The following is a 25,620-nucleotide window of genomic DNA, read 5'->3' as shown; positions in this document are numbered from 1 at the left end:
ATATATATATTTTTTAATTGACGAACATGGATTTTGGGTATTTTAAATGAGAGAATCTGGGTTTCTTATCAGATAATTTGCAATTTTTAAACAGAGAACACCAGGATCCTTGCTGGTGAGGCAAGTGGCAGGACCTGGACAGAGGAGCCTGCCCAGGGCCAGCACCAGGGACCTAGCTGGAGGGCAGACAAGGTGGCTAACCTGTTGCCATTTGGGGCAAGGAAGACATGCTTTGACAGTTCAAAGTGGGTCACCACAATAATCACATCTTCCAGGTAATAGCTGCCCAAATGGCAGAGCAGGGGTACCACTCTCATCTGGACGTGGGCCAAGAGTTCACAATTGAAATGACAAACCAAACTCCCATCCCAAAAAAACCCCCAAGAGGTATTTCAAAAGTGAACTTTGCATCTGCCTTTTATCTAGCATATGTGTCTCTCTGCTTCTCTTACCCACTGTGAAATATTGTCAGCAATATTGAATCCTCAGAAAGAAAAAAAAATGTATCAGAGGTGTCGTCATCCTAGGTTGCAGATGCAGTTCTATGGGTCTGGTTTGCCAAAAAAATAATCTCCCCCATAATATTCTATCCACTCTAAAGTTTAGTTCTTTTTAGGGCTGGATAAAGTTAAGGATGTCTTAGTAGGATTTCAACATCCTTCTATTCCTTTCATGCTGTGCATTTGTAATAGTACCACTGGACCAAGATCCTCTGCAGTTCCAGGAAAGAGGGGTGTACTTTCCCCTACCTTTTCAAAGCACTGCCAGGGACTTTGGTGGCATGAGACATTAGCCCAAATCAATCTATTGCTTTCAGTAGTAATATCAACTATCAGAATAACTAAATAATCATTCTAACAGTTGGTAAATCCATTTTTTCTGCAAGCATTCTAAGGTTGATATACAACAATCTAAACTTGCAAAAATAACAGTATTTTGCTATGACCAAGTATTTTCATCAAAAGATCTCAGTATGATTCATGAGCATCAGCAAATTAAGCCTTATGTTTGTGATGTAGTTCTATGAGTATATGACGTAGACATGGAATGAACTCATTAATATCACAAGTCATAAAACACCTTTATCCACCCCCACAGTGGGAAGGGATGAGGGGTGTTGACCTCTATCAAATTTTGGTGCCACACTACAAATTTGCAGTACAGCTCACAGTTGCACATGTACCATGTGCAGTTTGCGGCACCTCAAACCATGCATATGCTTGTCTGAATGCGCCTTAAGAATTTTAAAAAGTCTTATATTAGCATTGTTTTCACTTATTATGTTATAACCGAATCTGTCCTGTGATGAGTTCATCCCAATTAAAAGGCAAATGAGGTTCTTTTATGAAAAAAATCCTACAGTAGTGCAATAGTAAAGTCGAAAAGTCCATTGCTTTCCTCTCTGATTTTCTATCAGAGAGGAAAGCAATGCTTTTGTGACTGCAAAGAAAAAAACAGTTCAGGTATAGATTCATAGATTGTTCGGGGCTGGAAGGGACCTTGTAGATCATCAGGTCCAGTCCCCCTGCCCTAGGCAGGAAAAGATAACTGGGGTCAAGTGACCACAGAGAGGTATATTTGGAGAACTGTCCTGATGATGTTAAGGACACTTGCAGAAGGCTTTCTGCCTCCTTCCACATAGGCAGTTGGCATATATAGAGGCAGTATCAGTACATTTCCTTCAAGATTCTTCCTTTCATTGATTCCCTGAGGCTATCCAGCTTCAGCACAAGGGTCAGGAGAAGATATTCACCGAAACCAAAAGTTCACAGACAGCTGAAATGTATTCATTCAAAAACAGGAATGAAATGTTCACAGAACTTTTTTCAGCATTCACCCAAATCCAGGTTCTGGCCTTGCCAGTGTAACTCATTTCTGAACACTCAGTTCACTCAATGTAGTAATAAAAGGATCCTTCAAAGTATCAGTCATGCATCTATATAGTTGAAATCTGCTTGTTAGAGCTGCCTGGAAGCAGTTGCTGCTGCAAATTCATTGTAACTTTTTCAAATATTAGGTCCAAATTCTGTAATCTCATTCATACAGGAGAACCCTTGTTTCTGCGTGGAACTCCACTGCAGCCAATAGGCCGAGTGGATTATCTGGCAGGATCAGGGCTTTAAATGCATATTAAGTATCAGAATATCTGATTACCAACTTGCTAGATTTCTTTTCTGAGCAATACAACACATAGGGGGCTCACACTGCTAAAATTGGTTCTGACATACAATGTTTACCTCACAGATGAGGTAAATTTCTTTAATTTACAATTTCTTTAATTGTTGCTATGTTTCTGAGTAATCAGCCTCAGGCTGACTTCTCATATCAGTTCTTTCCAGATAAATATGTTGATGGCTAAGTTATAACTTCCTGAAATAGGTTTGTAATAAAATGTTGACAGAATGATTATGTAACAGATGGTCATGGTCACCATTACAGTAACAGAGCAAGATTTACACTACAGACCTTAGACAATGAAATAATTGCTATTTTTTTCCCTTGCAGTTTCTGCTTTGTGGCATATGTGGAATATTGTGCGCCAAAAAAAAAACCGGACTTGTTGTAAGTTTTTGTTCTACCTGTTCTACTGAATCAGTACTTGAAATCCAAGCTTATGTAACTTGAACTCTTTTACCTTAGAAAAGTTTTGTCCAAATGTTGCTGATAAAGAGTAACACATAAATAAATTAAACATCCAGGCAGAAAAAAAATAAATCAACCCTTCAGTTAACATAGCAAAGTAAGAATATATTGAAATATATGCAAGTCTTGCCCATCAGTGCCTCAGATTAATCCCTCTAAGGATTAAAAGCTTGATCTAACTCCTGTTAAAAATCAGTGAAGATTGCTGATAATTTTATTGGGAGTTTGATTTGTGTCTTTTCTAGTTAGACTTGTGAAGTGTAGGAAGGATTAGGGCCCAGAGTTTCTGGCTCAGTCGGATGGCAGAATTAGCTGAGTACTGTTTTTAATGAGGTTTTCTGGGTAACGACCAAGCCAGTTCTAAAATCATTACAGACTTTTCTGTTTCTTATAAGATCCTGAAGTACAATCATTTTTATGACTGCAGAAAAATGATGCAACTGCTAAAAGGGCAACTGCAGAAATATTTGATCTATAGGTTAAAAATATGGACCTGATTTTCCTATGATCTACCCAAGAATATATTGCAACTCTAGTTAATTCAGTGGGGCTAGTCTTATAAAACTAATGGGAGTGAGGGAAAAATCAATTTAAGTTTAACTTCTGTGAGTCAACAAACACTTGAACACTTGAACAAACACTTAAAGCAGTTACATTTTTTAAATGTTTGGACCATTTCATTTTATAGAACAACCCCACCGCTTCCAAACTATATATTCCTCCTTTCCTCTGTCAATTCTAGCAGTCATGTTATGTAAGCCCTCACCAATGAACCATGAGCTACAGTTTGAGAACCACATTCTATCCCATTGCCATATAATAGTGGGCCATCGGCTACTGGTGCTCTGTGGAATATTTCCACAGGCTCCACAAATTGCTTCCATCACTATTGTGAAATGGGCTTAAACAGTCACACTTCCTGTCAATTGTAGCTGCGTTCACTCAGTTCACTTCTCTATTCCCAGAAGTTTTTTTTTTTACCAAATGGAAAAAAGGTACTTCACTGTCTCACTTCACTTCACTGCTTCATTGCTTTGATTGTTAGGGTTATTACTGGTGTAAAGTTAAGCAGGATCACATGCAAAGACTTCACAAAACTTCCAACAAGCAGCAAAAATCAGGAAACCAGAATCAAACTTTGGAATAACTTGGAGAACTTAGAAAAGGCATGCTGGGTGGATGGTACGCACTACTAGAAGAGATTCAACACAAACAAAGGAAAAAAACCACACTCAAGGGGCACATTGCACCCCACTGCACAGCTGGTACTGCACAGTCCTGGCAGCGCATGGATTGTTTCTGACCCTACTGCACAGTAGAGGCGGCATCACAGTTAATGCCCACTGATGCTATGTCACCATAGCAACTAGCTATGTTGCTGTATCTTGTCGCTACAGTGACATAGCATCTCATGTAGACACACAAGGAGTAAAAATAAATAGGGCAAAACATAAGCCTGAATCCAATCTCATAACAATTTAGCAATATAAAATGGATGTAACTTAATCCAGATTCAAAGAATTGTATTTCAGAGTTCTGAATATAGAACTGAAAATCAGGAGTCCTAGCCCAGTTCTACCTCAGTTCTTCACTTTACCTCACGGTGCCTTAACTGAAAAATGTTGATTATGAATGATACTTTATTACGTAAGAATTGGAAGGGAGTCTAGAAATTACTGTCTGCTAATTTCCAGTGATTTCTGACCCTTGAAATATGCATGGTGTAGAAGCACTAAGCATCATTATTTGATACTTTTAAGGGGTCTGCTACTTTTAATGGGGTGGGGAGAGGGGGAGAGTTGTCTGTTTGCTCAGTTTCTGGAGAATCTCATTGTGACATAACCTCTTTTGTTCTTCTGACAGATGATACTTTTTTCAGCCTGTTGCATCTGTGGACTAATTGGAGGAATACTGAATTTCCAATTCCTTCGTGCTCTCACAAAGAAGTCCTCTGCTCTTTATTCTTTGCATCTTGCCTCCATGTCTCTTGCATGCATTGGAATTGGTGGCTGCACCCTTTCTTCATGGCTCACTTGTCGGCTAGCCAGCTATGAACAAAGGAGGATGTTCTCAGAAAGAGAACATTCGCTGCATCACTCCCATGAAATGGCAGAGAAAGTGAGTTGTGTGCCTTTCTTTATCAGTGGTGCTTTTCTTACAAAGGTACTGTATGTGTTAAAGTGCAATTGGCAATAGGTGAATTCAATTTTTGGCTTTATATGAGGAAGAGCTTCAGGGAAATGAAATGCTGCCCTTCTGTATAAGCTGTATTCTGTTTTATCATATGGAGTTATTTTTAGGTACTGTATCTTTGTACTACATCCATTTCAGTGAAATACATCCATTCTCAACATAATTCCATTGCATAGTTATTCAAAGGCTTTGCTACTAAATATAGCACTTCATAAATAATTTAAAAACCTTATTAATATAGAAGATCATGTATTGTACTGGGGGGGAAAGCTTCCTCTAGCCACAGCATTGCATATTTCCAGGGCTTAATAAATGTCTTCCTCTCCATTAGTACTCAGTTGATGAAGTCAGTACTTTAAACACAAAAACAATATTTAAACATTCATGAGTAAACTTAAGCACATAAATTCATATATACCTACATATAGATGACTCCCCTTCAGAAACACTGAGTGCTCAGAGCCTCACGTGCCTAAATATAGATTTAAATGCTTAAATCTAGCACTCAAGTCTGAAGATGTTAGCAAAAAGGATTCTGAGAATCCTAGTGCTGTTTGGTGGGGCTGTGTGAAACAGCGTTGTTCTGCTTTGACTTCCGTTCCAATGTTTCGACAAAACAGTGTTTCATCCAGCAGGCAGATCAGGGGCCCGCACCCTCAGGAGCTGTCTGGCAAAGCCCCCGCAGCTCTCCCAGGAGTGCAGGGGAGCCTCCAATCTGTCTGCTGGATGACAGGAGGCTGGTGCTGCCAGCTGGGGTCAGCAGCAGCACCGATCTTCCTGGCACAGGCTGCATCCAGCTGGCAGCACCAGCCTCCTGTCATTTGCCAGGCAGATTGGTGGCTCGCCCGCACCCCCTGGACTGCTCCCGGGGGTGTGGGCCCTGATCTGCCTCCTGGACCACAGGAGGCTGGTGCTGCTGCCTGGGGCCATTGGCAGGCTGGCCTGGGGCAAATCAACTTGTGTGGAGACCCAACCCCACCCTGAGATCAGGGCTTATTTGCCCTGGACCCTGCATCCTCCTCAGATTGGCTCTGGTGAGAGGCCTGGGGCAAATCAGTTCATGTGGGGACCCGACCCCAAGACAGTGGCGGTGGGTCCAGCACCAGAGCCAATCAGAAGAGCATGTGGGGCCTGGGACAAATCAGCTCATGCAGGGACCTGCCCCCACTTTGAAATCAGGGCAGCAGCAGGTCCCCGCACAAACTGATTTTCCCCAGGCACTATATCAGAGCCAATCTGAGGTGGTAGGGAGGCAGGGAGAACCAGGGAAGCACTCCCCATGGGGCTGAGCCACATGGGGCTGTGGAGCCACTCGGAGTGCAGCCCTAGCTCTCCCCTGTCTCCCACTACTGGGCTGTTTCGAAATTTGAAACATTTCAAAAGTTTCAAAATGTTTCAACTGGCCTCGTTTCATTTCAAGGCTGTTTCAAAGCCATTAGTTTTATTTCAATTTCACTGTTTCAAGCACAAAATGAGTTGAAACAGTGTTGAAATGAAACAGCCAGCAAAGCTTCACACAGCCCTATTGTTTGGTAGGGAATCTGATTATTACCCAGTCAAAGTACTCATTCACACCTTGGGTCTCCAATAAGGGCAGGATGTGTTGTACCTTTCATTGCAGAGGTATAGTCTTTAGCAATTATTAGAGCATGGAATCAGGAGTCTGGGATGGTAGATTTTATCCATATCTGTACAACTGATTCACTACAAGATCCTGGGGAAATCTATCCTATGCTTCACTTCAATCATCTGTATCATATTTACAAGCCCCTATAAACAGGTGTTATGAGCATCAATTAACTTATATATGTAAAGTGATTTAAGATTCTCTAATAAAATATGACGTAGCAATGATAGGATAATAAGGAAAATGATTGATTACTAGTTTGCAGCCTGTATTACTCACTTAATGGAGTGAGTTAATTGGGATTAGACCCCAGGCAGAACAACAGCCACTACTCCACTAGAAACTTTAAGGAACTATTACTGAACTTAAAATAAAATGCTGCATTTTTGTTTCAAGGAAATATCACAAGAGAAAACTGCTGCAGTCTGATATTACCTTAACAGGATTGGGTTCATTATTCTTTAGAATTTTGAATGTATAAAAGTTCAATTACACTTCCTAAAGGTTCTGATAAAAATAATATCAAATGCAGTATTCCTACCTTTATTTTGTACTTATCTTACACTAAATTTGTTTAAGAAACATGAAGGATGTAGGTGCAATATTAAAATAATGTATAGAAAAGAAAGACAAAAGATACATGTTGAACTGAAATTTGAAATGAGCTAGAGAGTCAGTGGGGTAGACAGATACAGGAAGATTGTTCCAGACAGTAGGGGCTGAAAATGAGGAACATCTTACATCAGCAGTGAGAAGAGGACAAAGATGAGACCCATGTGAGACAAAAACACAGAAGGGAGTGGATAAAGACCAGGTCTGAGAGGATAGCTCTCTCACAGTACATTAAGCCTAGGACATACCCTTTAAAATAATTTTAAAATAAATAAATTAGACCCTAACTAACAGAAAATAGGTTTTCATTGGGAGTGTATATATAATAATATTTTTATACTTATACTGATATACAGTAATGTAGACATGTACTGTATGTGCATATGTTTGTGCTATATTTATTGTATAACTGTTATATTTATATTAGAGAATGAGGGGTATTGAAATAACCGACCTGCCCAGCTGCCCGGTGGTTCCCCCGACACCAGAGTTACCGCCAAGGTACGCTGAAATCTAGGGAGCTACCATTTTTTATGTCACTTTAGGAAGTCCCACTTCTAAGGGGTGTCTGTTTGAGGGAATCATCGTTTCAGCTAATCAATGTTGGCTGATGCTGTGATGTCACTCCAAGAAGTACCTCATTCAGGAATAGTAATTCCAGGTAGTACCAAAATTCTACCTGGACAGATTACAATTTGGAAGTAAGCTGAGTATTTAAAATATTCACCCTATTTGCAGGCGTCCAAATGTTCCTGTTTGGATATATTCACCATTGACTCACACTGTTTCCTATCTTATATGTTTCTTCATGTCTTAAATTCAACTCCATTTTTAATGTACTGTTTTCCTGTTAAGAATAGGATTGTCAGAAAGCATAATATTTGTACGTATTTCATTCTGCATTTATTAGTGATTCAAAGAGAAAAAAATCTACAGAAAATCTAAATGATGGAACTAGAAAAGAAAGGCCTTCATTTCTTCATCACTAGCTCATGCAAAGCCCAGTTGACAGCACATGACTATCTATCATCTGGTGGTGGATTGTTGATTAACGTTTAATGACTTTGGTGTTCTCAGTCCCTTTCACAGCAGACTGGTATCTATAGACAATATCAAATAAAGGCACCTACAAATTAGTTGCTCTAATGCCAAACTGTTAGACCCACAGAATGGAATCCAGAGCCTAGAGTCAGGCATAAAGTACACAGGGAAGAGTTAAATCATCTCAAAACATCTAGCATAATGAGCAGGGAGCCACCTAGAGCTAGAGAATAGAAACTGCTGAATGCAGAGTGTGATTGAACACCTACCCTATTTCCTAGGGATTAAGCACCAGACTCAGGACTTCAGGAAGGTACATCCATTATCATGGGACCAGATTTCACAATGGCAAAAGCATATTCTCTAATAAGCCCCTACTGGTTAGAAAAGTTGTTCAAACCATGAGACACCCAGCTCCAGTGCTGGCCTCAGACAGAATATTCAAGCCCACATTTCTACCTTCCAAGAGAGTATCCTAACCACAAAGCTATAGGCTAGGTTGGCTGGAGGCAGTCTATTGCCTTCCCCTTGAAGCTGGATCACTGAGCAGAAAGTAATGCAAGAGACATGGGGCCAGAAAGAAAGCATAGAAGAGGAAACATGATTCTATCCTAATGATATCGTTGTTAGGTGGGAAAGGGAAGTCCTGAGTTCTGGTGCCAAACTACTTCTGCTCTTTCATCTAATGATTATTTAATATAAAAAGTATACACAGCCCCTGGAAGCAAAGTCCAGAACTCTGGCTGCTTTCTGGTGACAGTCATAACCACTAGGATACAGATTCAAATTACTTCTTTCAGGCCCTATGAATCTTCCATTTTTTTTGCACAGTAGCACAGCTTCCACTCTTACTTCACTCTACCCGTCTAAGCCCATAGATAAGATCATTAGCCAGGAAGTGAAAACTGTGGGTTTGAACTCCTTCAAGCAGAGGAAGATACTGGACTTGGGTTTCCTACTTCCTGGGCAAGTACTTTAGGTTATTATGTAAAATATGGGCACAGGCTATACCTCCTCCAGGTGCATTTTAAAAGAAAATAGTTATGACTGAATCATATGAGCGACCAAATGTTGTCAGTGTGTGCTGGACTTGCTTTGAGCATACCTAATGAATCAGGCCCCTCAAGCAGGGAAAGTGGAGTGGCATCTAGTTCCAAGAGCCTGATTGGCTTATACATGAGCTACGCACTGGACTCTTGAGACTGGGGAACGTCTGGGCATGTAGAAAGATATTTTTGTCTCTTTGAGAACTTTCAGGTCACACATGGAGGTGCCTAGCAAAGTTAGGATTTAAGCTTGGGAATCGAGGGTTTGTGGACATGGGAAATTTATGCAATGACAGCATAAATCCATACTTATCTATATTGCACAGCTCTGCCCAAGTGTCCATGCAACACTTCAGGGCTAATGACTAAATAATAGGGCTAAATCATCCCATTGCCATACTAATTAATTCCTATGTAGCACCATGTAAATGCAGCAATGGAGGCAACTTGTGTGGAGCAGCACAGAATGCTTGAAGGCACTACTGTCTGCCATAGGATGCTTGCCATTGAGAAATGAACTTAGTTACCTAAAATCTATCTAAGTTCTGTTTTAACACTTAAGTCCCTATTTGGATTTAGCTTTACATTACAAAAATCTAGTACAGATAGCATTCACTAGCAACCTTTTGTTATCTCCACAGAGAAGCCAAGGTTCAAATGGACCTAGACAGTGGAGCACTATTTCATTCCTGGTTAGATTACTATCTATCTGGCACTAAAGTCTATTGAAAAGGCAGCATGATGAAATCTGCACTGCTGCCATCTGGGCTGTATATTTAATTTTGTAGGTAGAAAATGGCCATTTACAGGACTCAGGCTAGTGTCTTTCATAGGAACTTCATTGACATAAACTATGGGTTTTTTCCACTTTATAATGCGATTTACAAAAACATGAAATAAATTAAGCTTCTTTGTTAGCTATCGAACACCAGTAGCTAAACACTTTTCAAGTTGTACAAATAATTTTAATTTAAATCAATGTTCTTCCTTCTTGTTACAGGAAATGACGGACAACCTAAGCAATGGAGGCCCACATCTGATTTATAATGGAAGAGTGTACTAAGAGATTTAAAAGTTCAAGGAACAAAACGTTTTGAGATTTTCTTCAGGAAAAAAATATAAATAGCCACCCAGAGACTGATGTGAAACTGAAACAATCTTGGCTTTTATTACTAAAATTTCACAAGTGCAGAACAGCAGCACAGTTGGAATTCCATTTAGAAGCGTGTACTAAATTCCTTTCCTAAGTACTTTGCTGATATGCAATATTTATTCATCCCCCTTATAACCCTGATTCCCCACCTTCTTTGTTCTGATTAACTTTCCAAAATTGTGATAGCATTTGAAACAGACTTTTCAGACTCTTCTTCTCAAGAAGACTTTATAAAATCATTAAAAAGAAGAGAGATAAACCAGCAGCTTGTCTCACGAAGAAAGTGCAAATTGGACTTTAAAAAGCTTGCATTTCACATGCGGAGTACACATGAACAAATGATGGGCATGCTGAAAACAACACTGATGTCTTTGTTTTGAAAGACAGACTGTTTTAAGAATGCCATAAATCAAAACCTCAACAATGCCTTGTTGTAAAGAGACTGTAAATATTTCCAATTTGTGAATGAAGTATATTTCGTAATTTGTTCATAAAAGATGACCAATAAAATGAAATCTAAAGCAAAGATTACTTCATTTTTTCTTTTTTAGAAAGATCTGTGAAGTTGGATCATCATATTTGGATTTTGCACAAGATATTGAGGGGTCAATAAGAAAAGGGTGGAAAAGGCACTGGCTGGAGGAGGGTGAGAACGGCATGGGTTGGCTAGGGCAGAACAACACACGCATGCCTATGATGGTGTCTACTGAAGCAAAGGTATATGTCAAGGCTGGAGCTGGCAAAATATTTTCTGCAACTAAAAATAAATTGTTGAAAATATAGTTTTGGAGTGATAGAAAAATAATTTCAGCTATTTATTTCACCCAAAAAAGATGGGAAGGGGAAATTCACCACAGTCAAAACATTCTATTTTGATATTTTCCAAACAAAAGATTTTGGCTTTTCCTTTCAAATGTAGGCTTTCATTCAGAAGAAGTCCCAATTAAACAATGATTAAACAAAAAAGCTAAATAATCCAAAGCTAAATGATACATAAAACATTTCAAATTATTCCTTTTTACTCAAAGGTAAATTTCAAATTATTCCTTTTTACTCAAAGGTAAAAATCTGTTTTGGATGAAGGAATCATTTGATTTTTCCCTTTGAGTAAAAAGTTGAGTACTAGTAGTTGAATGTTCAAATGATTCCTTCATCCAAAACAGATATTTACTTTTTTAATCATTTCACCAAAATCACCTGAAAAATATTTTGGATCAATCTTCATTATAGCATTATAGCATTTTATGTACATATAATATGCTAATATGCACATTATACAGGCACACATTGATCCATTACACACATACACATACACACACACAGTCACACTACTTAGTGAAGACATGAGTGTGTACTGTAAAATAGATATTATTAGCCTCAGTTTGCTAGAGGAGCAGTTTAGTGGGTAGCAACATTACCCAGATGAATTTTGCAGGTCCTCCCTAATGAGTACAGATAGTACCTTTATTCCATGAATATGCAATCTAACTCATCAGAACTCAAAATAACTGGTTTACCCCAGCAGAGAGCAGCTTAGAAATTCTGAAAGTACAAGGCATTTGTTTCAAACTCAAGAAAGATATAAAATATCAGACCTTAAAATATTGTGTTTAATAATAAACAATTAAAAAGACTTGACTATTTATAAAGTTTTTATATTCATTGCTAAACTGAAAGCACTTATGCATAGGCTTAACTTTCAGCATATGAGCAGTCCCAGGTTGGTGCTTTAGTTATAATTTTTCTTTCCCTAAAAAGGCTTTACAACTATGCTTTTTAAACTAGGGTAAGTGAATGTCAGAATGTTTTTGACATGAATTCCTACTTGAAATTTCTGGGTTTGTGTCATGAATCATGGTTGTACAGCTAACAGTTCCAATATTGTGTGGTGTCCCCTTTAAAAGGATCTTATGGCATCCCAGGGTGCCATGGCTGGATGCAAATCACTGGCCTAGACACTTATTTTATAGTTTAAATTAAAGCTGCAATGCAAACACATGACTTCTGAAGTTGGAGCTTTAAGAAAATATGTGAAATGTCTAATAAAACTATGAGATTAGCCACATAACTTTTAACTAGAAACTATGCCCTAAAATGAGGAGCTGGAAGCCACTTGGTAATGGTTTGGTAAGAAATTCCTAGTCATAATCCTGACTGAAAATAACTGCTTTATAGTCTGAGGCAAACCCAGTTGCCACAACTGTGCATCGCAAGTTGAGTACTAGTCGCTTAATGTTCAAATGATTTTTAGACACAAAGCCATTGCCTCTCAGCATGATGGTGATATTGTGTAGGGGAGGTAGAACATCTAACTGCAGTATACCCAAATGAGCTCCCAAGTACAACATCTATGTCTTCTGTCTTTACAAGTAGAAGGAGCATTTGCTTTTCTAGAGGACGGGAGTTAGCTGGAAGTCTGGATCCCAAAATGCCGTGGAACTGTATCAGTGCTGTTACTTTTCTGCAGAGGTGGGGAACAAGGCACAGGCTCTGAGCCAAAAAAACAAGACAAAACAAAACAAAGTATAATGAAATTGCTTCTTCTGATTTTGCTGCCAAGAATGTGGAATGTAGACAAGCAGGCCAAGGACTACAATATGAATTCTTCATTTATGCCTTCTGTGAAAGCCTTTAAAATGAGAAACTGACAACTAGGAGACCTACATAACAAGTGTGACAGTGAAAAGATTGCTTCTTCTTGAGAAATAAAACATGTTTTTAACGTAAAATTAAATGACCAAAGATTTACAGGCATGCTCATAAAAATAATGTACCTGGAAAATATTTTAACCACTAATGCAGTTTCATTCCTTAAGTGTGAGCACAGTTCTATTCAAACAGAACTTTTTCTGAACATTTTCATTAATGGTAGGATTGGAGAAAAGATTATTAAATCAGGTATGTAAATCATGTTAATGATTGAGGCATTAATTTTTTGAACACATGTAATAACATATTAAAGCCAAAGTTTTCAAACTCAACAGTCTAAAAGGGTGTCACTGAAATCCATTTTAGGTACATAAGTAACTGGCCTGATTTTTCAGAGATGCTCAAACTCTCACTGACTTCAGTGCAGTTATTCCTGACTAATGCTGCAGTGAAAATAGACAAAAGCCCAAATTCTTTCAGAAAAACTGAACACAGGAATCTCTTTCCTTCTTTACTGTGACAAAGTCTTAGTGAAAGCTATCATCCCCACCAGCAAACAGGTTGAAACTGCAGCTTCTTTTCCTTCATAGCTATGTGAAACAATTGTATGCTCATGGTATGACCTGCAACCCCTGTGGAACACTTGGAATTGGGAATCAAGTGTTCTGTTTCTATATAATAAAAAATAAAATTTAGAAAGTATGAATATAAGTATTTGTGAGCTCTTTCATTGTTACAGCTTGCCTGTGCTTTGCTTGAGAAATTGTCCAACAAGCTTGACACCTTTCAAGTCCCCTGGGATACAAAAGACAATACTGTACAGGCAGCGTTTTGAGATCTAATTAGACAAATTCACAACCAGCATAGCACCGGTTGCCTTAGATAAATGAATCACAGTGAAAACATGTCAGAAGGCAAGAGGATGGAGATATCCCTGAAATCTTATCTAGAAAAATTTCCTCCGTAAGGATGTTATCTCTTGGGTCAAACTGCTTAATGTCTTAAAGGGTTAATCATTTAAGATAAAAGATACAGAGTGGATCTGATTCATCCTTCTTATTATATATACTAACTTTTAGTGAGATTACAGAGTTATCTGTGCCTGCCAATTTATAGAACTTTGGTATTTAATAAGTGCAGACATGCACTGAATTCAGAACAATCAACAGAAAATGGATTATTGCAAATTGGGAAGAACATGGAGCAAATTGGTGCATAGAATATCTATTTAAAAGCTTTGCACTGTTCTGCCCTGAATACATATTTATTGCATTAAGACAAATTGGCATTAACTCGGATGGTGGTGAGGTCAGGTTCAATGCTAAATTTATACGAAGCAGTGCATAATCACAAATAGATATTCATATTAGAGCTTTCCTTAAGGCTATGATTTTGTCTGGTAAAGTCATCTTTGAGCTGTCAAGAGAGTATCAGCTCACTCTAAAGAGATGTAATATAGTTAAATACTAAGGCAGACACAGAAGCTCTATATCAGGGCTGTCCAACAGCTGAGCAGCCAACGGCCGCTACATGGGCTACACATGTACAAACCACAGGCCCTCAAGCCATAGGCCTCCAAGCCACCCCCCTAGCTGCACCACACATGCAAGTGGCACCTCCCTCAACAACCCACTGCTGCATGTGTGGGTGACCTCACTTCCCACCTCCAACACCGCACTATGTAGGTGGACCCATCTGAACCCCCTTGCTGCACTGCGGCATGGGCTCCCCCAGTGCTGTGAGCTGTGCTGCCCTGCCCCTTAGGCAGCTGGAGTAATAAGGGAAAGCAGCAGCCACATTTCAACTGCTCTCTGACTGCACACAAGCCACCAGTTGGACAGCTGTGCTTGATGTTATAAAACCAATTAATCTACCTCACTCACAATATGAGTACCCCCCACCAACTAGTTATACATAGAAATAACAATGAATATCTGTGTCCATTTCTAGCCTGCAGGAGACATAGCTTGATTAATTTATAGTTTGTATTTATAGATGGGAAGTGTCTCTGCATAAAGAACTATCAGGTGAAAGTCAAGCTGGAGAGGTAGAGTTTGCATTTAAGGAATATCTACACAGTGCAACAGTGTTCTGTAAAGACCCCTGAGCTAGCTCTAAACTAGCTTAGCTAGCAGAAACAGCATACCATTTTCTTAGGTAGGGCTAATGAGCCCTGCTGAACATTACACTAACATGGCTGGATTGCTTCTGGAGCTTGCTCAGTTATCTCTACACTGCACCACATAGTACCACATCAAGCTACACTGAGTTTTGAATGCTGTGAAAAATGCAGTCATTCCTATCTTCTGTGGTCCTGAGTTTCACAGTCCTCATTCTATTCCTCTGAAAAAATTTATATAAGAGAAGACTGGGTCTGAGGACATTTTAGAGGGAGTTAGGAGGCTCTTGTACTGATTTAAAAATAGCTTGAGTGAGATTTACATTGCACCTCTAAAAGTCACAACATGAAACCATAATTTAGGGCAGGGATTTAGAGCAGGCACCTCCAGCCCATGGGGCAAACGTGGCCCATGGAGCCATCGCATGTGGCCCACAGGGCTCCCCATGGAGCAGGAACTTTGGTAATGAGGGAGCAGTGGATGTTAATTCAGTCACCCTCCCCCTGCCCAATTCCAAAACTCCAAGCCCCATACTGCCAGGCACAGCTGGGCTACACCCTCTCCCCCATATCAGAATTGGGGCTGGGCCACATCCCCATCCCCCCGTGGAACCATTTTGGGGGAGGGCCACAGCCCTTCTCCAACAAAGCCAAGCCATGTCCCCTTTCCCTGTGGAGCTGGGCCATGCCCCTTCCCATCACAGGGCCGGGTTGGGGCCAAGCCAGGACCTTGTTCCTCCAGCAGGAGCAAGCCACACATCTTCCCTCCTATAGGGCTGAGTCACACCTCTTTCCCCCTGTGGACCCAGGCTATGCCCCCTCTTTCCCCTCATGGGGCCAAGCCTTACCCCCTTTTTCCCCATGGGGTCCAGGCTGCACTTGGGCTGCCCCCACCCCCTCCGTGTGGCCACATGGTGCCCACTGCTCTGGCCACAGTGCCAGATCAGACCAAGGCAGGATCTGGCCCACAGACAGATGAGACACTGCCTATCCAGCCTGTCTGGGAAAAAGGTTCAACAGAATATGGAGATCATGCTCTTGGCCCTGCTTATCCTATGATCTAGTGGCTAGGACACTTTCTTGGGAAGTCAATACGTGGGTTCTAATGCCCTGTGGCTTAGAAACATGTCTATTGCCCAATGGCCTAAAGCCTGGGTCTCCCACTCCCTCGGTGTGTATGCTACCCACTAAATTAGTGGTTCTCAACCCCATTAGACACAAGAAACCCCTCAGAAAATACTAGCTGTTAGCTTTCACTTGTTTGTTGTCTACAGAAAAATAATAGAGCAATTCTGCTGGAAAGAATTCAGAAGGTCCACTACACATTCAAAAATGTTTTTGAATGCTACGTATTGCTCTTTGAAATCTCTGGGTTTATTTTGTAAAGCATGTGTAAGTCTTTGCATACCCAACAGTACTAATCTTGTGTAGCACTCTATGGCGCCCTAAAAAACACCTAATGGTATCCTAGGGTGCTGCAGCACCATAGCTGAGAATCACTGCAGTAGTCCATTTGCCAATTAAGTAGGAGGGCCCTCCTCTCCCATTAAATGGTCTGTAGTTTTTCTCTAATTTTTCAAGCACTTAAATGGAATCACACATCTTCCCATGCAGACTAGAATTACAAGAAATAAGTGGCCATAGAAGATCCCATTTGAGCATGCTGGAGTTGCAGGGTGGTGGAGGGGAGTAGAATCTAAAAAAGGTAGGTGTAAGTGGTCCTAAATGCCACCAATATATCTAAACATAGACAAGGAAGTAATACTTCCCCACCTAAACAGGGCCTTTATGTCTGAAAGCCAAGTATTTGGGCCTTTATGTCTGAAAGCCAAGTGGTTTAGAGCTACTGTTGTTCCTTATAAGATATCTTCATATAAGTTATATGTGTAGATGAAATTGGCAGTTTGTGATTTTTAATTTTGGTTTTTACATAGGCTTTTATTCTGGTAAGCAGAGACATGGCAGGTGGCTTTAATGATTTTCCCATCAATGTGATTTTACTTTTGTCAGCAAAAAGGTTACTTCAATAAATCATTTCTGAAATTCATCAAACTTCAGTCCTGTCATCAGGTACAACATGGGTGCTTCCAAAAACAGTTTTCAGCATTGACATTTTCAGTGCATTAGTACTGCTACATCTGAATATAACTACTGTTTCTCATGTCAAAAAAGGCCTTATCATTCAATGAGAAATGGCTAGAGCAAAAAGCAGAAATGGATGTGTGTACACACAGGCATATAGTTTTAACCTTATGATATCAACGTAACGTAAGTATGCATGAGCAAGAAAAAGCACAATGCAGTAATAATGAAACTAACTCAAATCAGACTTGGTCTGGTACCAGAGCAGTATCCCTAAGTCCTCTATCCAGAGTACCATACCCTGATTCTCTGTGCTAATTAACCCAGGCATTCATTGTACTCATATGGCTATACTGTTTCTAATACACAAGTCAGTTATAGCTGTATTGCCTTACATTTTGTTATGCACTGTCAGTACTTTGTTGAACAAAGTTCCATCAGAATGAACATGCCCATTTGCACTCTTTAATCACAGTACCCATTAGCCTAGGGGATAGTGCACTGTTTTAAGAGGCTTACAGTTTAAGCCTGATCACTTCTCCTGATAGATTGTGCTCTTTATACTTATTACAGAATAAGATCTCATAGCACCTATTATAGGAGGCAGGCAAATATCATTACCTCTCTCTTAGATGTGGTGAGTAATAAATACAAAAGATATCTGCCAGGTCTGTACACCTAATACAAAAGATATCTGCCAGGGGCTAAATATAAGCCACTTAGCCAAAATGCCCTTCATAATGGATGTGTTGATGAGGAAGGAGAGGGATCAGGGAGGGTCCTCTGCAAGAGATTTAAGAATGATCTTTAAAGAATTATTCTTCTCCTGCAAGAACGAATCTTTGATTTCACACTTCTTATGAGCTGATGATCTTATTTTGGAGGTGTCTACCCAGAAGCTGATCCTTTAATTTTGCTCTGGCAGATAGTCAGCAGCAGAGAAACTCCCACCTAAGGACATTCAGTGTGGGTAAAAACAGACACCATATTTGAGGCGGTTCAGATAGATCTGAGTCAAAACCCGGAAGCGGCATAGCCCTTCACAAATGCAGCTTGTCCCTGGGACACATGGCAATTAACCCGAATTAGCTGTGATTGTCCCAAGCAAGAAGTGTTATCTTTTGTGTTACTCTAAAAATTTTCATGGACCCACAAACAGACAGAAAATAGATATCCATACCTTTTGTTAAACCACAGTGCGGCTGTGACAAAAGGTAGTAACAGATTGTTACTACTTTATTGAGGCAGCTGTCTATTTGCTTTATGGGAGGATAGCGCAGAAAGCTAGAACTGCTCACAGACCCGCCACTCCAGCCAGGTGCTCCCAGTTGGGGTTCCATACTTGAGAAGCTCACCCCAGAGATTGCTAGGGGTATATTGGAAAGCAGAGAACATATCACCTGATATCCTGCCCATTGATCTCCAGGGACAACTGGGGATGTGTTTCACACAATGAAGCAGATCAGCTGTACTGGTACACATCCTGGCAGAGCTGATCTGCTTTATTTGGTGTCATCTACTGTATTTACTCAAATCCATGATGAAGTTTTTTTCTCTGATCACTATGGCGGGAAAAAGAGCCTAGTCTTACATTTGAGTACCAGCCCATGGCAGGCAGCATCTCAGCTCCAGCTTAGCCCCAGGCTAAGACTGGAGCCAGAGTTGAGTTGCTTGCTGTGTGCAGCAGAGGAGGAGGCACATGGTAGGAAAAGCACAGGGGGAGACTGCATGGTTGGCAGGGCATACATGGGAGATCTGTGATATGTGGCTTGGGAGAAAGCATGGGAGAGAAAACACAGCCTCCCCTACCACTCCCCTACAGTCAATTGCCCCCTCCCTGCTCCCTCCACTGCTTACTTTCACTTCCAGCTCCAGCTCTTCCAAATCAGCTGGGTCCAGAGCTGCCACTGCTGCTTCTCCCTGGCCAAGCTGAGTTGGGCCAAACTCAAAGCTGCCACCACTGCTGCTGACTGCCCCAGACCCAGAGCTGCTGCCCTGAAAGCAGACACCTCAGAGATGCAGGGGTAATAAATGGGATGGCATTTGGGAAATGGGGCAGACAGCAAGGGGCCGCATAGGCATAGGAGCAGGCATCGAGGGGCAAGGAGCAGGGGGGTAGGAGGGGAAGGCAGCAGGGGAGCAGGGATAGGTGTGTGTGAGTAAGGAGCAGCGAGCAGGCAGGAGGCAAGGGGCAAAGATCTGGCCCTTGACCCTCACTGGTGTTTTAGGGGGTGCTAAATTTAAGACACCCCCCCAATAATTAAATTCTATTTATTATTGAAAACTATAATAAATTTATAATTTTCCATATATAGAATCTAATTATTGGGGCTGGGAGAGGGGATCACCTTAAATTCAAAGTTGCCTCGGATACTGGTAAAGATGGTGTTTCTAGCTTTAGATACTGCACCGGTACTTAAAGTGGTACAATCGGCTTGTCTGTCTGTAGGATCCCAGGATAAAAGGCTTTGTCTCTGGAGAATCCCGACATCTGTTTTTACCCTGTGTCAGACTCATGCTCAGTGCTGCACACATGAGTGCTTCTCCTGATACCAAGGTCTAATGCTCACAAAAAGCATCTGGGCTATGCGGAATCTGTGTCTTGGTCCCTCATAACAGAGGAGCAGCTGTGTGTCTGCCTAAGTGGCAAATGAATGCTTCACACGGCAATGCTTTCATTCCTCACAGTATGTATACTAGTTTCTTCAGGGTCCGTGCTATGGAAATTACTGGATCCAGGATTTGGGCCATACCATTTGTTTGGCAACTGATTTAGCCAGAATAAATATTTAACAGAACAGTTCTAAAAAGATTTCCAAGGACGCTCACATGAATTTGTCACAGTTCAAGCAAATGTTGCAACATTCTTAGCTCCGTGGTAACTGTATCGCCTTAACAGTAAGTTTGTGTATGTACAAATAAATCAATCATGTCCTTGTTGCACTTTGGGGAAAATTTGAAGATAAACTGTGAGTCAGTGAAAATAACATAATTAAAAATTGGGAGGTCATACATAGAAGTTAAACTAATGTTTCAAGGTAAATTATTCAAAGAGGTTTTGAAATCTCTAAGGTTAAAAAGCAGCTCCATTCAGAATGAAACCACCATGGTTGTTGCCTTTTTTTTATTTTCATGCTTTTAATGTTTATGATTTGGGATTATCATGAGCAAGAGAGGGTATTATTAAAATAAGATAGGTCTGTGTCTGCTTTTCTTATAAACTGAGCAATTTTTAAATGCATTAGCTTTGTGACCAAAACGTTATGTATACATGTATTTTGGGGTATGATGCTCCCCAAATCATGAATTAGGGGTCCTTTTTAGGAAAGCACATAGAAATACACTTATTTTAAAAAATGTGTTTAATTCCTATTGTCAATGGGATAGGTACATGCTTAAGGTTAGGCAGGAAGCTAAATAACCTCTTTACTATGAATACTTTCTTAAATTAGTGCCTAATATTGGAGTAATCCCAATGAATTTTATTATTACTCCAGATCTGTATCCATGTAACTAAGAAAACTAACCTTCAGCTGTAAAAATCCAGTCCCAATGCCTTGGTAAAATTGCTAATATTGTTAACAGGGGCTGTATGCAGGTTGAGGGCAGGATATCAACCCCAGTACCAATCAGGGTAAGTATAATGTTACTTATTTTAACAGCTACCAAACTGTAAATCTGAAACATCTTTATTTTGAGTCATTTAAATGTAATGTATTCCTCTGCAACATACTTGGCCTCAGATAAAAAGTTCGTACTTGAACTCTGAAGACTTGTCTGGAGAAATTTACCTTTTATTTTGTATAAATGTGCATTCTGGGGACTTCCAAAATATTCATCAAGTCTGGCAAGGAACAGAGTCAGAGCAAATCCCCACCATCTTACTGGCAAATAGTAGGATGACTGTCAAAACGGCACATTTATTTACAATTAAGAATCAAATTTTCAGATCTTCCTTTTTTGGAGACACTCATTTTTTGGCATCGGTATTTCAAATGTTTACACTAATGTCTTAAGTATGGTTAAGCAGGAACTTTACTTCCAAATAGAGTTTCATAACTTGGCAGAGTTACACTCACTTTATAAATATAAATTCTTTTCCATGGAAACATCTGTAATATGTCCTACCAAAAATATATGACAGCCAAGGAGTTCAATTATTATAAATATATAAATCAGTGCTTGTCAGTTCTTCTTAACTAAGGAATCAGAAAAGGCACATTTACAAATGTGCATTCCCAGTGAAACATTAACTAAAATTAAAATTGCATCTACTTGCCAGGAAAATTATATTATGTGTATGAACGATCACTTAGGTTCACTCGAAAATTACACTGAACACAATTGCTTTGAGAAATACCAAGCGATCCTTTTAGAGACCCTGGCTTTTTTAACATAACTTGAAATAAGACAATATATGCATTAACCACTAGAACAAACAAAATGGACATGGACACTTGTACATCACATGATGTCATACCTAAATTGTAAGCACCTGTTCCCCAGAATGGAATCTGGAACCTAGACTAAAGCACCGAGACTCCATATATAATTTGTGTGGGGAGTTAGAAGCAGCTCAGAAGGACAGATGCTGACCAAGAAGCCAGCTATATCTAGTCACTAGGAAATAGGCAGCACAGAGGTGTGCCCAGTTTCCTGCCTCTGTAGAAAGAATGTGCTTGCAAAGGAGGTACCTCCATCCAACTGGGATCCAGAGCCTGAATCCTTTTCCAAGAGTAAGCCCCTATAAGAACTCTATGAAAGAAGTGATCTGGGCTTTTTTTAAAGACATGACCAAAAGAGCAGTAGGCAATGGTTCTATGCTTATCGTGTATAGAATCATGGAAAATCAAAGTTAGAACGGACCTCAGGAGGTCATCTAGTCAAATCCCTAGTCAAAGCATGCCCATCTCCAACTATATCATCCCAGCCAAGGTCTTGTCTAGACAGGTCTTAAAAACCTCTTAAATTCCACCACCTCTCTGGGTAATCTGTTCCAGTGCTTTCCTACCCTCCTAGTAAGAAAGCTTTTCCTCATATGTAACCTAAACTTCCCTTGCTGCAACCTGAGACCATCAAAAGACTTGAGACTCACACTAAGAACAGTCTAGCCCCCTCTCAGTCTTCTCTTCTGCAGACTAAATACATCCAGTTCCTTCAGCCTCTCCTCATAAGCAGAGATACAGGTTTTCAGTTTGCCACAGAAAAATGCAGTAAAACCCAGATTTTCTTATTTTAAAGAGAAAACCAGGAATTTCTCTTTTTAAGGAGAAAACCCCAGATTTTCTCCTCTAAAAGGGAAAAATGTAGGAAATTGTGGGTTTTCCTTGCAGGCTGGCAGAGTTGCAGCGCACAAGGGGCTAGGAGTGGGAGGAAGGTAATCAGGCAGGGGGCGCCATATGCACGTGTGTGCACACATGCACATGGCAGCCAGGCAGCCTGGAGAGCAGCTCCTGTGGGTAAGTCTGCAGGGGGGCAGGGGGAGGTGAGGCCCCCATTGTGAAGGAAGGAGTTGGGTAGGGCTGGGGCTGCTGCCCAGCTGGGGTGGTGCGTGGGACTCGGGGCCCAGGGCCAGAATGTGCAGCAACAGGGCCTGGGAAGGGAGTGGGATGGAGCTGTGGGCAGCTCATCAGGGGGCAAGGGAAGGATTGGTTCCTTGCTGCTACATACACTTCTGGGGAGTGGGGGAGGGGGCATGAGCCTGCTAGATTTGTGTACTGGGTGGGGGCAGATATGGCCTGGTGGTTTTGGGCTCAGGGATCCCTGCCTTACTTCTCACCCCTGGGGGCCTCCTTGGCCCAGTGGGCAGAACCCAGTGCAGCAGGGCAGAGCTGGGAGCCCCGTGCCATCATGACAAGGCATGCCCCACCTGCCCAGCAGCATCGGGGTATGGTGGTGCAGAGTTGTGCTCCCCAATGCTGCCGGGTAGGCAGGAGGTATCTTGCCATGATGACATGGGGCTCCTGGCAGCGGCACCAAGCCTCTCCATCTGGCTGTGCTCTGCCACACTGGGTCTCACCTGCTAGGCTGCAGAGGCACCTGGGGAAGGGCAGCAAGGCAGGGAGCCCAAACCCACAGCGAGCAGTCCGCATCCAGCCCCATTCCCATGGGCTTCACTCCAGCCATACCATCTGCAGGGGGAGGGAGCTGGGCAGCAGCTGGGACTCAGGTACTGCTAGGGAGTGCAGAGGGCTGTAGACCTGAGTCCCTAGCTCCATGGCCCCAGTGGCCAGAGGCCACCACTAGGTGGGGAGGGGGGCTGTGGGTGGGGAGTGAGGGGCAATGGCATAGGGAGGGTATCAGCATATTAGGGCTTTTCAGTGCCACAAAGCAGAGGGGAGAGAGGGAGGGAGGTGGGGACAGCCACAGCTGTACCCATGTGAGTGAAGGTGGCAGGTAGAGCTCTGATTTCTCCATGATAAAAAGCCCAAAATCAAATGCCAAATTTATAGGGTTTTAGAATTCATTTTATTATAGTGATTGAGGTACTGGCAGGCTTCCAAATTGCTTTAAAATTGTAAATATATCAATAAAACATTGCGTTCAGTTGACACATCTATATAGTGGTCTTTCATTTTAATCACAGAAAAATGCAGATTTGGTTGCTGCTTTTTTTAAATCTGAGAATTTGTGATTTTTTATCAGAGAATTTGTGATTTTTAAACTGAGAAAATCAGGATCCCTGATCATAAGTCATGTGCCCCAGCCCCCTAATCATTTTCAATGCCTTCCACTGGACTCTCTCCAACTTGTCCATGTTCCTTCTATAGTGGGGGATCCAAAACTTGACACAGAACTCCAGATGTGACCTCACCAGCACCGAATAGTGAGAATAATCACTTCTCTTGATTTGTTGGCAATGTTCCTACTAATGCAGCCCAGTATGCTGTTAGTCTTCTTTGCAACAAGGGCACACTCTTGGGTCATATTCAGCTTATTGTTCATTGTAACCCCCAGGTCCTTTTCTGCAGAGCTGTTGTGTAACAGGGAACCCTAGCCCTGTTACCAGAAGGCAGGCCAGCCCTTTTAAAACCAGAACTTTCTGGGCACAGCGTGCTGGTAGGGGGGGAAGAAGAAGTGGTACAAGTGCTGATACCTCGGCGATACCGATGGTTTGGGTGAGGCTACTGGGGAAGGAAGAGGCCTCACTGGAGCCCCACTACAGCATGGGAACTCTGGTGCCTGTGTAGGCACCGTGTTCAGGGTACACAGGCACAGTGACAGAGAGGGCAAGGCTAAAAGGCCAGGGTGGCCTGGTGCACCCTGGATGCAACTGTGTGTGGGTTTTTTTAATGCTTTTTTTTTTTCCTGAACTGGGACATGGGAGGTCCAGGCCTTTGCCTGGCTTTGAACTTGCTACCGCCTGGCTGTGGGATGGGCCTCTGGGTCAGGGAGGCTGTGCTCCAGATTGGAGCAAAAAGGAGGGCCATGAGCCCCAAGACTAAAGAGCTAGTGCATCGGAGTCAAACCCTATCTGGTGGGTTTAGATGGGGATGCCTAGCCAGAGAAAGACTGGGGTCAAGGCCAGTGTTGGCATAGGACCCCAACATACAAAAAACAATAGGCAGTCTTCCATTTATAATATTTCCATCCAGACTCAGCAGGGAAGTAGAGAGTGGGAAACCTTAAGGGGACTTCAAGGGTGCCCCCACATAGGGCACAGATAACTCAAAAGATGGCGCTGGGGAGGGTGACCTGTTACATGCTGCTTAGCCAGTTAGTCCCCAGTCTGTACCAGTGCATAGGATTGTTCTGTCCTAAGTGCAGGACTTTGCACTTAGTGAACCTCATGAGATTTATTTTGGTTCAATCCTCAAATTTGTCTAAGTCTCTCTCTGAATCCTAGCCCTACCCTCTGATGTATCTAGGACTCCCCCTAGCTTGGTGTCATTAGAAAATCTGCACTCCATCCCAACTTCCAGGTTGTTGATGAAGACATTTAACAAAACCAGCCGCAGGACTCAGTCTTGGTGCACTTTACTTGATACCAGCTGCCAACTGGATAGAACCACTGATTCCTACCCTTTGAGTCCAACAACCCAGCCAGTTTTCTATTCACCTTACAGTCTATTCATTCAGCCCATACTCCCCATAGCTTGCTTGTGAGAATGTTGTGGGAGACCATAACAAAAGCCTTGCTAAAATCAAGGTATATAATGTCCATGTCTCACCCTGCACCCATAGAGCTAGTCATCTCATCACAGAAGGCAATCAGATTAGTCAGGCATGACTTGCCTTTGGTGAATCTATGCTGACTATTCTGAATCACCTTCTTCTCTTCCAAATGCTGTGAAATGCATTCCTTGAAGACTTGCTCCATGATTTTTCCAGGGACTGTGGGGAAGCTGACTGGTCTATAGTTCCCCAGATCCTTCTTCTTCCTTTTCTTAAAGATGGACACTATACTTGCCCTTTTGCAGTTGTCTGGGACCCCTCCTGACATAGGCGGTGGAAC

The 25,620-nt window shown here is 41.6% G+C and overlaps 1 protein-coding gene across 4 annotated transcripts in view; it reads left to right on the top strand.

The window, feature by feature from the left end:
- The window catches only part of TMEM196 (transmembrane protein 196), a 21,807-nt gene extending 10,972 nt beyond the window's left edge, over window positions 1-10,835 (top strand). For 2 of the 4 annotated variants that reach the window (XM_019534331.1, XM_019534323.1), the window contains exons 2-5: window positions 2,506-2,562; window positions 4,507-4,761; window positions 7,503-7,576; window positions 10,163-10,835. In XM_019534331.1, the coding sequence (XP_019389876.1) occupies window positions 2,506-2,562; window positions 4,507-4,761; window positions 7,503-7,576; window positions 10,163-10,169 (393 nt within the window). In that variant the 3' untranslated portion in view covers window positions 10,170-10,835. The remainder of the gene's footprint in view (window positions 1-2,505; window positions 2,563-4,506; window positions 4,762-7,502; window positions 7,577-10,162) is intronic. The other 2 variants (XM_019534339.1, XM_019534325.1) reach the window with 1 other exon arrangement.
- The last annotated feature ends 14,785 nt before the right edge of the window (window positions 10,836-25,620 follow it).

The sequence above is a fragment of the Crocodylus porosus genome, unplaced genomic scaffold (genome assembly GCF_001723895.1).
Source record: "Crocodylus porosus isolate Cpor-Errol unplaced genomic scaffold, CroPor_comp1, whole genome shotgun sequence".
In the NCBI taxonomy this organism is placed as follows: Eukaryota; Metazoa; Chordata; order Crocodylia; family Crocodylidae; genus Crocodylus; species Crocodylus porosus.
The sequence above is the reverse complement of the archived record's forward strand: the minus strand, read 5'-3'. Positions and strand labels throughout refer to the sequence as shown.